This window comes from Podarcis tiliguerta (assembly GCF_965153285.1).
Source record: "Podarcis tiliguerta genome assembly, chromosome: 7".
Classification (NCBI taxonomy): domain Eukaryota; kingdom Metazoa; phylum Chordata; class Lepidosauria; order Squamata; family Lacertidae; genus Podarcis; species Podarcis tiliguerta.
In genome coordinates this window covers 759,273-771,851 of record NC_139540.1, presented here as the reverse complement: position 1 = coordinate 771,851, position 12,579 = coordinate 759,273, and the positions used below count along the sequence as shown (strand labels likewise).

The following is a 12,579-nucleotide window of genomic DNA, read 5'->3' as shown; positions in this document are numbered from 1 at the left end:
CTATCTGAAGGCTGCAAATGCTATTTTGTGAGCTACCAAGAGCCTCAGGCAACTAAGAGCAGCCGATAAGATTGCTCTCCCTTGGTGGGATCGCACCCTTGGCCCAGCCTTAAGCCCCTGCAGCCACCTGAACCCATCTCTTCCTAGTATTCCAAGCTCCCTGCAATTTCAGCTCAGAGCAGAGTCTCTCCTGTTGGAAATGGCTGAGGACCTCTGGAATGGGGGGTGGGGAGGAGTGAAGGGGAGCAGACGAGGAGCAGGGAAGGCAGGGTGCACCTAAGAGTAGCCCTTCTGCCGGATCAGGCCCAAAGCCCACCTAGTCTTGCATCCTGATTTTTCAGTGGCCATCGAAATGTGAAGCCTTGAACAGGACTCTTCCCGCTCGCTGGGCAGCTCATTACCGACGGACGAAGAAGGCAGCCCAGAAATGGCCCCGTCCTTTCCAGGCTCAGAGCAGCCTTCCCCCACCTGCTGCCTTCCAGATGTTTTGGACTACAACTCCCATCATCCCCAGGGTTGTAGCACAAAACACGCAGAAGGCAGCAGGCTGGGGAAGTCTGGAGGAGAACATCCTGGAAGGGGTCCTCGTGCGGAAAGGCAGTCCAGACATCGCTGGTGTGGATCACAACACATGTGGGGAGCACATCCGCCATTGAAGCAGACACACTGCTTGGAAGGAGGCTGGGGGGCAAGCGGCTGGGGGGGGGGGACACACCTATAGCCAGGCAGAACTGGCCAGACTCACAGAGCTGTCTTCTCGCTCAGACTCCAGAAGGAGGGCAGGAACCTCAGAGAATCAAATGCCATATACAAACTGGGTCTTTCTGTGCTGGCAAACATTTTATTGGAGGGCAGTAGAGTCCTTGGGGCTGCCAACTCATCGCCCTCTTTCTGTAGGTGGTGGCAGAATTATTATTATGATTTGTTTACTGAAATTATGGAACTCCCTATACCCAGAGGTCCCAGGGCAGTTCACAGAAAAGATCAACATAAAACCCACAATATTATCAAAATAAAAACACCCCCCGCCCCCTCCCGGCCCAGGGAGGGCACCCAGCTCTGCCTGGACAATCTGCTGGCAGGGAGGGCCCACGCTCCAGCTCCTGCCCTTTCCATTCCTGAGGGGGCTCCGTTCTGCTGCTGCCCCACTGCTGGCTGCTCCTTGGCCCAGGTCCTTGGCCAACTCTCCTTTGCAGTCTCAGGGACTTTGGCCTCAAGGCTGGCCGGGGCAGAGGGAGAGAAGGACTCTGGGTCTTTGTTGTCCCAGTTATCTGCGCCTCATCTCTGCAGCCCTTCAGAGCCGGATGCCTGGCTCCTGCACTGCTGCTGCTCTTGCTGTTGCTGCTGCAGCTGATCTTCCTCCTCCAGGTCCAGGCGCTGCAGCTGCTCCTCCACCTCCGCAGGGATCTCCACCTCCAGCAGGTTCTCCATCCCAGCCTCCGGCTCGTCCCCAATGAGGACCTGCTCAGGGCAGAGGGAGGAGGGAAAGGGACCATCAGGCCTGAGCCCCAAGCAGCATCCGACCCCAAACAGCTGCGCAAGAGCATCAGGTCAAACTGGAAGGGCAGGGGGTGGGGGAGGAAAGCCCCCCCCACTGCACACCCCAGGGGGGTTACAGAAGCAGAAACAGAACAGGGGGCAGGGATTCCAATGAACAAGCGGAAAGGGGGGGGATATTCTGAGTGGCTCAGCATTGCTTCCTTTTGTGGCCCGAGAGTTGTCCAGCAGCCCAACTGGACCCCACAAACCTCAACCACCACCAAGCAAAGGCTATGGCCGCCCACCCGCCTCACGGGCTCTGCCTGGATGCTTGGAGATTATTTGCCGTTTTAGTTCCCTGCTTGCTGATTAAAAAGAGCGTCACTTTCTCCCTTTAATCTTTCCTCCAAGCTAAACACATCGGGATCAACCTGCCTTTTCCTTCAAAGCAGAAGACGTCGGACTCTTCCCCCCCCCCGAACCCCTCTCAGATGGGTCACACTGCTCGCTCTCCCTCCTGTCTCAAAGGAGCCCCCCCCCCGAACAGCACCCTATCCAGAGCACCCCGCGGCCATTCAGGGGTTCCCCCCCCCAGCATCTCCCAGCCATCCCTGGGCCTGAGTGACCAGAGGGAGCCAAGCCGGCAAGCCTTGCCCCCCCCCTCCCTCCTGCCCACCTGAATCAGCTTTTCGCAGGCGGCCAGGACACCTGGGTCCTTTTCCCACTTGTGCAGCTCCCGCAGGATGAGGTAGGTGCCTTTCTCTCGCACCAGTTGGCGCCCCGGCTTGGTGGCTGTGAGCTGTGGAGAGAAACGGAAAAGGCTCGCCTGTCGCTGGGGTGGCGTGCAGAGGGTCGGCCTGGAGGCGCAGGGTGGGAATCGAGCCCCCCCAGAGGAAGCCGAACGAGGGAGGGGCTCCTCCATGCGGACGACAAAGAGTCCCCATGCACTGCCTCCAGGGGAACTGGGCAAAGGTGGTTTTCCTGTCCCAACAAATATGGATCTGTTCAGGATCAGGCCGGCTGGAAGCAGCAGCAGACCTAGAAGTGTAAGGGGAGGGGGGAACCTGAAGGAGGGAAGAGGCTCAAGAGGCCAGGAGGGCGAGATGGAAGACGGTCAGCTGGGTGCACTTGGGGGGCCTACAAGCTGTCTCCCCAACACCCAAACTGAGGACCTTCTCCTCTTTGGTCCCAGCAGTGCCTCAAACACTCCGGCTGCTCTGTGGCTGCCCTGGGAGAACAAGACACTGGGCGGGGGGGGGGGGGGGGCTCATCCAGCAGATGCTCTCCTCCAGTTCTTCAGAGCTGGAGGCAGGGAGGGCAAAATCCACATTCTCCAACTCTGCAATCCACATGGATTTAAGTTTGCATAGAGCTGAAATCTTTCTTTCCAACACCCAAGCTTCCAGGAGTCTGTTTTTTTAAAACCAAAGACTGAGAAGGGGGAGGGGAGGGGAGGACAGGAGGACGGCAGAGTTTTGTAAAAGGCCCTTCCTTGCCCACTTCAGGCCGGGACTCACCAGCATAATGGCCTCCAGGAGCATCTTGCGGATGTCGGGGTCTGGCTCCCTCTTCTTCTCCGCCGGCAAGTACTGGAGGTCCAGGGGCAGCCCTGGGGCCAAGACAGCGCAAGCTGAGAGGGGCAAGACAGCGCCCCCAGCCCCATCTCACCAGGAGGCCCACTGCCCCAAGGCCCCCGCAGGACTGAGGGGGCTAAGACACCCCTGCCCTCCCGCCCGCCCACCCCGCTGGGGCTTCGACTCTGCTCCCCCCCCCAAGGTCCAGCATGATCTCCCCCCCCTCCCTCGGCCTTCCCAAAGGGACCCACTTTCCATCTCGTCCTCCGGAAACTCCTCAGGTCCAGCCAAGGGGAGGAGGAGGAAGGGGAGAAGGTCCACCTCTTCGCTCAGCAGCCACTGGTGGTGCCCTGGGGGAGACAAGCCAGGAAAGACCCCGCTGGGGTGGGATTCTGACACGATTGAGGACTGCAGAGCCAGAGAGAGAAAATCGAGATATGGAAATATGAAAATATCGATGAGAGGCAGAACCGAGATTTGGAGATGCTTCAAGGCTCGGACTGTGGGAAGCCGTGAAATCAAAATTACAATTGGGAAGACAATTTGATTTTTATTTTATTTTATTAGGATTATGAATTGATATGTTAATTGGATGTTTTTTATTGGAAAATGGATAAACGCTCTAACAAAAGAAAAAGAAGACCCTGCTGGGGTGAGGTCCTAGCCCCCCCCCCACAAGGGACTGGGGGCACCGGCAGCAAAAGGAGCACAGAAACTGCAGGACTCCAGATGCAGGGACAAATTTAGCAGCCCCCACCAACCCACAGCCAAAGAAAAGCAGCAGGTTTATCTGGGCCAGGAAAGAGAGAGAGAAAGAGAGCACCCCCCCCAAACCCCACACTCACCATATTCAAAGCAGCAGTTGCGGAGCGTGCCCACCACCCCTCCTCGGCGGATGGATGAGCGTGAGTACTGTGTGAAAGGCAGCAACCTCTGCACCACACACCTGGCAGGAAGAAGGGATCCGGGGTCAAGGAGGAGCCCTAAGGAAAAGCAGGGGCTTCCTTCTCTCCCATAATGCACTGCAGGCCCAGCAGAGGCACCTGTCACTCAAGCACGGGGCATCTCAAACGCTGAGTGAAAGGCCTCCCTTCCAAAAAAGAATGGCCTCTCCCAGCCCAGGTAGATCCCTCCTGTCAGAGCTCCATCCTTTGTTTGTTTTCTCTTTAGTTTTCCTGGTTTTAGAAAGCACGGAAACACCGTTTACCTTCCCGCTGGAGTGGTACCTATTTATCTACTCACACTGGTGTGCTTTCGAACTGCTAGGTTGGCAGGAGCAGGGACCGAGCAATGGGAGCTCACCCCGGGAATTTGAACCACCAACCTTGGGCAAGCCCAAGAGACTCAGTGGTTTAGACCACAGCGCCACCTGCGTCCCTTTTTACTAATTGTATCACCTGGGGGAAAGAAGCTCCCCCTCCCGGCTGCCTTAGAACAAATTGGTGGATGGGGGGGGGCAGCTCACCAAATTCAGAGAGGAAACATAGAATCAGAGAATTGTAACGTTGGAAGGGACCCTAGGGGTCATCCAGTCCAACCCCTACGATGCAGGAATCTCAATTAACTCATACATGGCAGATAACCATCCAACCTCTGCTTAAAGTCTGCCACCTCTCATGGGAATCTGTTCCCTAGGACCCTCGTACCTATGGGACCGCCTCTCCTGGTATGCCCCACGGAGAGCCTCAAGGTCCATAAATAGCAACACCCTAGTGGTCCTGGGCCCTAAGGAAGTTAGATTGGCTTCAACCAGAGCCAGGGCCTTTTCAACTCTGGCCCCGGCCTGGTGGAACGCTCTGCTTCATGAGACCAGGGCCCTGCAGGATCTGATCTCTTTCCACAGGGCCTGTAAGACAGAGTTGTTCTGCCTGGCCTTTGGCTTGGAATCCACTTGATCCCCTTCCCCTCTTTCCTTTCTCCTTCTGTGATGGAACTCCTATTTGGGGACTTCCCTGGCTTTTTTCTGGCCCATGTAGGACCAGTCTGGATAGTTGGCCTTGCTGAAGATTTGACGTTTTCATCCCCTAAAAAGTTTTTGAGTTTCTGCTGAAACGAGGCTGCATTTTAATGTTGCATTTTAATCTTGTTTTTTAAGTTGTATTTCAATCAATTGTTTTTATACCTGGTGTTAGTCGCCCTAAACCCAGTCTTGGCTGGGGAGGGTGGGGTATAAATTTATTATTATTATTATTATTATTATTATTCCACTGTCAGTTCTTCCTGATGCTTAGTTGGAATCTCCTTTCATGCTTTTCAGAACATGCCTCTGTTGGGACTATTATATATTTGCTATTCCCGCTTTCAGCAATTCCTCCACATGCAGAGACACACCATAACCCATAACCCCCCCCTCGCCCCCAGCGCCCTCCCCCCTGCCCACACCTGCCTGGATCTGTCCAGGAGGAAGTCTCGGGCTTCCGGCAGCTGGCTGAGGTTCGACAGCAAGGGCCCCAAGTATTGCAGAGACGCCTCGGGGTTGAAATCTTCGGTGCAGAAGGCGTCCACCAGGGCCGGCAGCCCCCCCAGGCTCTCCTGCTGGAGGGCAGCCAAGAGCGCTCTGCACGAGGCCTCCTCCCGAGACAGGTTGGAGAGCAGCGTGCAGACCTCATTGGCCATGGGGAAGGCGGGATCCAGCAAGCGCTTCAGCAGGACGGGAAGCCCTTCCGTCAGGGCCCCGTGGGCAGCGGGCTCCGTGGCCAGGTTGATGAGGGCGAGGTAAGCGTCCGTGGCCATGCAGGGGGAGCGGTCGCTGGTCAGGGCCAGCAGGGCGGACACAATCTCCGGCTCCGAGGCCAGCAGCCGCCTGCCCTCTGGGTCACCCGTCAGCCCCATCACGTAGTGCGTGGCCCGGTCCTTCAGGTCCACACGGGTGTCTGGGCTAAGGAAAGCCAGCAGATCGTGGGTCGGTTGCTCTGCCATGCTGGAAAAAAGGGGGGTCTGCAGAGAGAGAGAGAGGACACCCCATGAGCCGGCCTGTGTTCGGAGACCCCAACTACGCAGGGAGGGTGCTTCATGATGATCCCCCTTCCTCCCACCCTTCCTCTTAAAAATAAATCCTTGAAAAACAGGCACGATCTCAGACTATGCAGAATTAGATAAATTAACAGGAAAGGTTCGAAACCTGCGGGACCAGAGATTCTTAGAAGACTGGAATAAATATGTGAAGTATTTGAAAAGTTCCATGATCACTGCAGATGGTGACAGCAGTCATGAAATTAAGACGCTGATGTATAGATGGTACGTAACACCAGTGAAACTTGGTAAGATGTAAAAAATTTGTAACAAATGTTGGAAATGTAAAGAAAAAGAGGGAACATTTTACCATATGTGGTGGGAATGTAAAAAAGTGAAATGCTTCTGGGAAATGATTTACAATGAGATGAAGAAAATGTTGAAATATACATTTATTAAGAAACCAGAAGCATTTCTACTTGGAATAGTAGGGAATGAAATTAGCAGGAATAATGTGAAATTCTTTAGGTATTCAGTGACAGCAGCAAGAAGTTTGATGGCCCAGAAATGGAAGCAGGAAGAAATGCTGACCAAGGAAGAATGGAGAATGAAGCTGACGGAATATGCAGAGATGGATAAATTGACTGGGAAAATAAGGAACCAACGCGACCAGAGATTTTCCGAGGACTGGAATAAATTTACAGAATATATTAAAAATGTATGTGAGGAGCAACTAACGCTTGTTGGCTTTCAAGAAGCTTTGTGAAAAAGATTGATTGAAATGCTGTTTGAAAAACAGGTTAAAATTAAGAGAGGTAAAGTGCAATATAAATTTAAGAAATGTGAGATGTAGTGAGATTACGGAGAATTGTCAGATAGGCTGATGGAAGTCCAAAAGATGTTGATGTACAAAGCTAATGTTAAATTTGGACAAAATATTTATTGGAAATTGAATAAAAATTATTTATAAAAAAAAGAAAAGAAATTAAGACGCCTGCTCCTTGGGAGAAAGGCGATGGCAAACCTAGACAACATCTTAAAAAGCAGAGACATCACCTTCCTGACAAAGGTCCATATAGTAAAAGCCCTGGTTTTCCCAGTAGTGATGTATGGAAGTGAGAGCTGGACCATAAAGAAGGCTGATCGCCAAAGAATTGATGCTTTTGAGTGATGGTGTTGGAGGAGACTCTTGAGAGTCCCATGGACTGCAAGAAGATCCAACCTCTCCATTCTGAAGGAAATCAGCCCTGAGTGCTCACTGGGAGGACAGATCGTGAAGCTGAGGCTCCAAGACTTTGGCCACCTCATGAGAAGAGAAGACTCCCTGGAAAAGACCCTGATGTTGGGAAAGATGGAGGGCACAAGGAGAAGGGGACGACGGAGGACGAGATGGTGGGACAGTGTTCTCGAAGCTACCAGCATGAGTTTGACCAAACTGCAGGAGGCAGTGGAAGACAGGAGGGCCTGGCGTGCTCTGGTCCAGGGGGTCACGAAGAGGCGGACAAGACTAAACGACTAAACAACAAATTTGAAAAGTAATTGTGATGAACAGATTACTCCAGTAGGACTGCAAGAAGGTCTGTAAGGAGGACTATTTGAAATATTGTAAGAAAGACTATGAGATTTGTTAGTTAATGATAATTAATAGAGAAATTAAGAAATGCAGAATAAGTGATAAAGAATGGAAAATCATCAGAGGAGTTGACGGAAGTCTAAAATATTGTATAAAATAAGAAGTTATGTTATATGATTGTTCGAAATGATACGTTAAAAATACCAATAAGATGTATATATATAAAAAAGAAAAACAGGCAGGATCCAAGTTGATGGAATTATACAAGGCAGGGAGAGAGTGGATAGAACAGTTTTCCTCCTTCTCATGAGACGAGGACTTGTGGACATGCCATGAAGATGAATGTGGGAAGATTCAGGACAGAGGAAAGTCCTTCTTTGTGCAGCACATTGCCAACCTGTGGAACTCCCTCCTGCAGGAAGCAGGAACCTGGGTGGCTTCAAGAGAGAATTAGACAATTCCCAGGAGGAGGAGAGGGCTCTGCAATGATTCTGAATCCCATTGGCTGGAAACCCCAGGAGGGGAGAGGGCTGCTCTTGGGCTCGGATCCTGCCGGGGGGTCTCCCACAGGCAAAAAGCACCTAAGAACCTAAGGCCCCTCTTGCCCAGGATTCTGTTCTCACCCTGACCAGCCAGATGCCCCAAAGGACATCAGGAGCATCCACTGCCTCCCAGCTGCGAAGGGCAGAGCCAGACATTGTGCTGACCAGCCATCAAGAGCCACCTGCTCCTCCCTGAATGTGTCTTTCAAAGCCCTCCAGATGGGGGGCTGTCTCTGCCTCTGCCTGGGGGAGGGAGTTCCACAGTCTAACCCTGGGCTGGGTCCAGAAGGCCTTTCTTCCGTCTGCCCTGGACCTCCCAACACTCAGCTTCATGGGCTGCCCAGGAGCTCTGGCGTTAGGAGAGAGTGAGAAGCCCATTTTCTCTCCCACAGGGCCCTTTCCCTGCCTGAGGGAGGGAGGGAAGGTGACTCTGGGCTGGCTGGGACTTGAGGGGTCTGATCCGACAGAGCTGCTCTCCAGTGGCTCAATGGGGAAGAATCTCCAGGCAGGTGAGAGGGCTCAGGTAGAGTTGGAAGGGGCCCTGAGGGTCATCAGGTCCAACCCCGGCCTGTGGCAGCTGATGGGATCCAGGCAGAGAGCAGCACTGGGAGCAGGTTGAGGGCGGAAGAAAGATTCTCTGTCTCTTGCTAAGCAGAAACTGCATGGCCTGGAGGGCCAAGCCAGGGGAGACATGTCTTGCATGGGTGCAAATGAGGGCATCTCTTAAGCGGCTCCACAGGGGGGCGATTAACTCTTTCCTGGCCAGCCTTGGTCCCTTTCAAGAGAGATGCTCTGCTCTTCCCCCTGCAGGGTCCCAGCCAACAAATGCAGTGGGTCTGAAATAGGTGGATTCCCTAAAAGGTGGATTGGGACCAGGGGCTTGAAGGGACTGCAGAGCTCAGTCTCCGCTGGGTCTGTGCTGCGTTTATTTGAAGATGTGGATTTAGAAGAGGCTGAATCGACTGCAAGAAGATCTGAGCCAGGCAAGCAAGTGGGAAGTTTTCTAAACGCCCACGGGAATCCCTGGGAAGGAGGAGCGAGGGGCCTGGGACGAGGGACAGGAGATCTCCTTTCTGGGAAAAGAAACCCCACTCCCTGCCCTGATCAGGACCCAGCCCCCCCCCCCCGGGCCGTGTTGTGGGGCTGGTACAGCACCAGCTCCTGATCCAAAGGACACAGGAAGCAACCCTGGCCTTTTCGAGGGGGTGCGGGGGGTAGGATTCGGAATTCGCGAGACGTGCGCGGCCCGCATGCGACCTCCACGTGGGCAAGGGCTGCCCCGGGGAAGTGGGAGCTGCTCCGGACAGGAATGCAGAGGCGCCTGCGAGCAACGGGGCTCGTTTTTGGGGTGGAGTGGGGGCCCCTTTCCTCCCGCGAGGCGCGCCCCTGACCCTCCGGGCGCGCACGCAGCCAGCAGATCCCGCCAAGCCCGGATCCCCCGGCTCCTCACCTGCCTCTCCGCAGCCGAGCCTCTTCCGGGGTGGCGGGAGCTCGGCCAATCGCTGCGCGAGGGCGGAGAGCGAAGCGTAGGACCCGGATGCGCCGGACCAATGAGAAGCGGCGCCCGAGCGCAAGGCCCGCCGGGACTTGTAGTCTGCCGCCTCCAGACCCTCCGCGGGCAGCGGGAGCTGCGGGGCGCAACGTGGCCCTCCGGGGCTCCTCGTCCCCAGCGCAGGCGGACTTCTGCCTCCTCTCCGAGTGGCAGTCGGCACTTTGTGCGCAGCATCGGGGAGCCGAGGGGCACTGGCATGCACTGAGCCAGGATCCTAGAATAGGCAGGTAGGGTCCTAGAATGCAACAACCAGGTGGACCTATTAGGTCGGGAGAATCCTAGAATGCAACAACTGATTGGCCTGCAGTATCAGCCCAATTTCTTGGGAGAAAAGCAACGACAAACCTAGACAGCATCTTAAAAAGCAGAAACATCACCTTCCTGACAAAGGTCCATATAGTTCAAGCTGTGGTTTTCCCAGTAGTGATGTATGGAAGTGAGAGCTGGACCATAAAGAAGACTGATTGCCAAAGAATGGATGCTTTTGAATTCTGGTGCTGGAGGAGACTCTTGAGAGTCCCATGGACTGCAAGAAGATCAAACCTCTCCATTCTGAAGGAAATCAGCCCTGAGTGCTCACTGGAAGGCCAGATCCTGAAGCTGAGGCTCCAAGACTTTGGCCACCTCGTGAGAAGAGAAGACTCCCTGGAAAAGACCCTGATGTTGGGAAAGATGGAGGGCACAAGGAGAAGGGGACGACAGAGGGTGAGATGGTGGAACAGTGTTCTCGAAGCTACCAGCATGAGTCTGACCAAACTGTGGGAGGCAGTGGAAGACAGGAGGGCCTGGTGTGCTCTGGTCCAGGGGGTCACAAAGAGGCGGACACGACTAAACAACAACAAGATCCGAGAATAATCAAGTAGGATCCTATAATGCAACAAGGAGTAGCCCAATCTGGCCCCAGGAGGAAGTTAATCAGCCTTTTAGGTCAGGAGGATCCTAGAATGCAACAACTGATTGGCCTGCAGCAGCAGCAGCCCAATTGGGCCCCAGGAGGGAAGCAGAGTCAGTCAATCACACAGGACCCATTTTGTATATAAAGCCTGAGGTCTTGGGAGGAAATTCAATTCACTGTTTACGAGATGCAATAAAGAGTGTGGAATCACTACATGGCTCTGAGTACAGTATATTTCAGGCTCCTTCCTCGCTGACCCTCTGTTCTCCCGTCTGGGGGAGCCTGTCCTGGGATGGCCACGAGGGTCTGCTGCCCTTCTTGGGCCAAGGACAGGCTCTTGCTGACACCAGTGGAGATCTGGGTCCGACATCCCCGGACCCCCAGCCCTGCGGAGTTGGAAGGGACCTTGAGGGCCCAAGCTCCTGCAGACAGGGATCCCTTTTTGTCTTGGCAATTAATTTTTATTAATTTTCCAAATTTGAAACAAATTATCAGCAAATTAATCAGAATTTAACATCAATTTTAAAAGAAGACTTTCCACCCACCTCCAAGATGCTTTTTCCTCCCTCCTTTGCTGCTCACAGTAAAATAGGTACTTTTTCTTAGGAATGGATGGAAAACAATTAGAAACTATTTCCATTGAGTGCACAAGCTCAATTCCTGTTTAGACATTTACCCATCAACTTCTTCAATTAATCAAATATAATTAATCTTTTTTTATCAATCCATTAGTCATAATTTCAAATTGTATTTTCCCCCATACAACTTAGTCATCCTGCCTTTTTGCATTTGCTGCATTCTAATTAACAATAAGGGACGCAGGTGACGCTGTGGGTAAAAGCCTCAGTGCCTAGGGCTTGCCGATCGAAAGGTCAGCGGTTCGAATCCCCGCGGCGGGGTGCGCTCCCGTCACTTGGTCCCAGTGCCTGCCAACCTAGCAGTTCGAAAGCACGTCAAAGTGCAAGTGGATAAATAGGTACCGCTTTATAGCAGAAAGGTAAATGGCATTTCCGTGTGCTGTGCTGGTGCTGGCTCGCCAGAGCAGCTTTGTCACGCTGGCCACGTGACCCGGAAGTGTCTCCAGACAGCGCTGGCCCCCGGCCTATTAAGTGAGATGGGCGCACAACCCTAGAGTCGGACACGACTGGCCCGTACGGGCAGGGGTACCTTTACCTTTAATTAACAATACTGAGATTTTACAGCCTCCATAAACATCCAGGGAAGTCTGCTTTACCTTGTTGTGCAATTCCCTTCTCAAAAAACAGACCTCAGTCCATTTCCCCAGGCTTAACACGCTCCCCTCCCAGTCTTGCTATGCAGTTCTTAAGCCCAAACACAGCATGTTCTTACCTTTTCCCCCAGACTTGTTATTCTCATACCAAATACCAGAGAGCCTTACATCCTCCTTCTTCAGTCTTTACTCTAGAATTCAGAGCTGCTGCTTCCTCTTTCTGAAAATACAGATGGGACATCCAGCCTCTGCTTACCAAGGAAGGAGAGCCCAGCATCTTCCAAGGGGGTCCATGCCACGCAAGGCTCAGAGCAAGCCAGGCAGCCAGCCACTAACCCCCCCAGGCTGGGGGCATCAAGATCAGGCCTTCACCTTCTCCTGGGTGTTGGTGTTTGAGGCGGGGGCAGGTCACATATTAACATCGCAAAGTCTTCAGTAGTTAACAAAAACGCTTAAACCTGACAAGCTATGATGGGGGAAGAACAGTTCCCCTCCATTGCTCCCATCCAGCCGATTCCTCCCTTTATGCGTTGGGACTGAGGCTCTTCCATCGCCAGGTAGAGGAGACGATGCAGCACTGAGGGGGCTGCTGTTTCCAAGAGACATCCTGATGGCACTGTCTCCAGCTCTCAGAACCACCAACCCATTGCACAACTGGGCACCCTCAAAAATGGGTCTGGGGAGGCCATTATTGCCATTCTTTGACATCAATGCCAAGGTTGGAGAGGACCGGTCTCTGAGCATGTTCAGTGTGCTTTCATGCTCAGTACCAAAATGATCC

The 12,579-nt window shown here is 53.3% G+C and overlaps 1 protein-coding gene across 1 annotated transcript; it reads right to left on the bottom strand.

Annotated features, from left to right (window-relative positions):
• Positions 1-821: 821 nt before the first annotated feature.
• HGH1 (HGH1 homolog) lies at positions 822-9,599 on the bottom strand. The gene is made up of 7 exons (XM_083449884.1): positions 9,571-9,599; positions 5,434-5,990; positions 3,899-3,999; positions 3,305-3,403; positions 2,997-3,088; positions 2,156-2,278; positions 822-1,461 (listed from the first exon to the last, which is right to left on the bottom strand). Exons 2-7 carry the CDS (start codon positions 5,970-5,972, stop codon positions 1,279-1,281), a joined length of 1,137 nt encoding a protein of 378 aa, XP_083306010.1. The 5' UTR covers positions 5,973-5,990; positions 9,571-9,599; the 3' UTR covers positions 822-1,278.
• Positions 9,600-12,579: the final 2,980 nt, after the last annotated feature.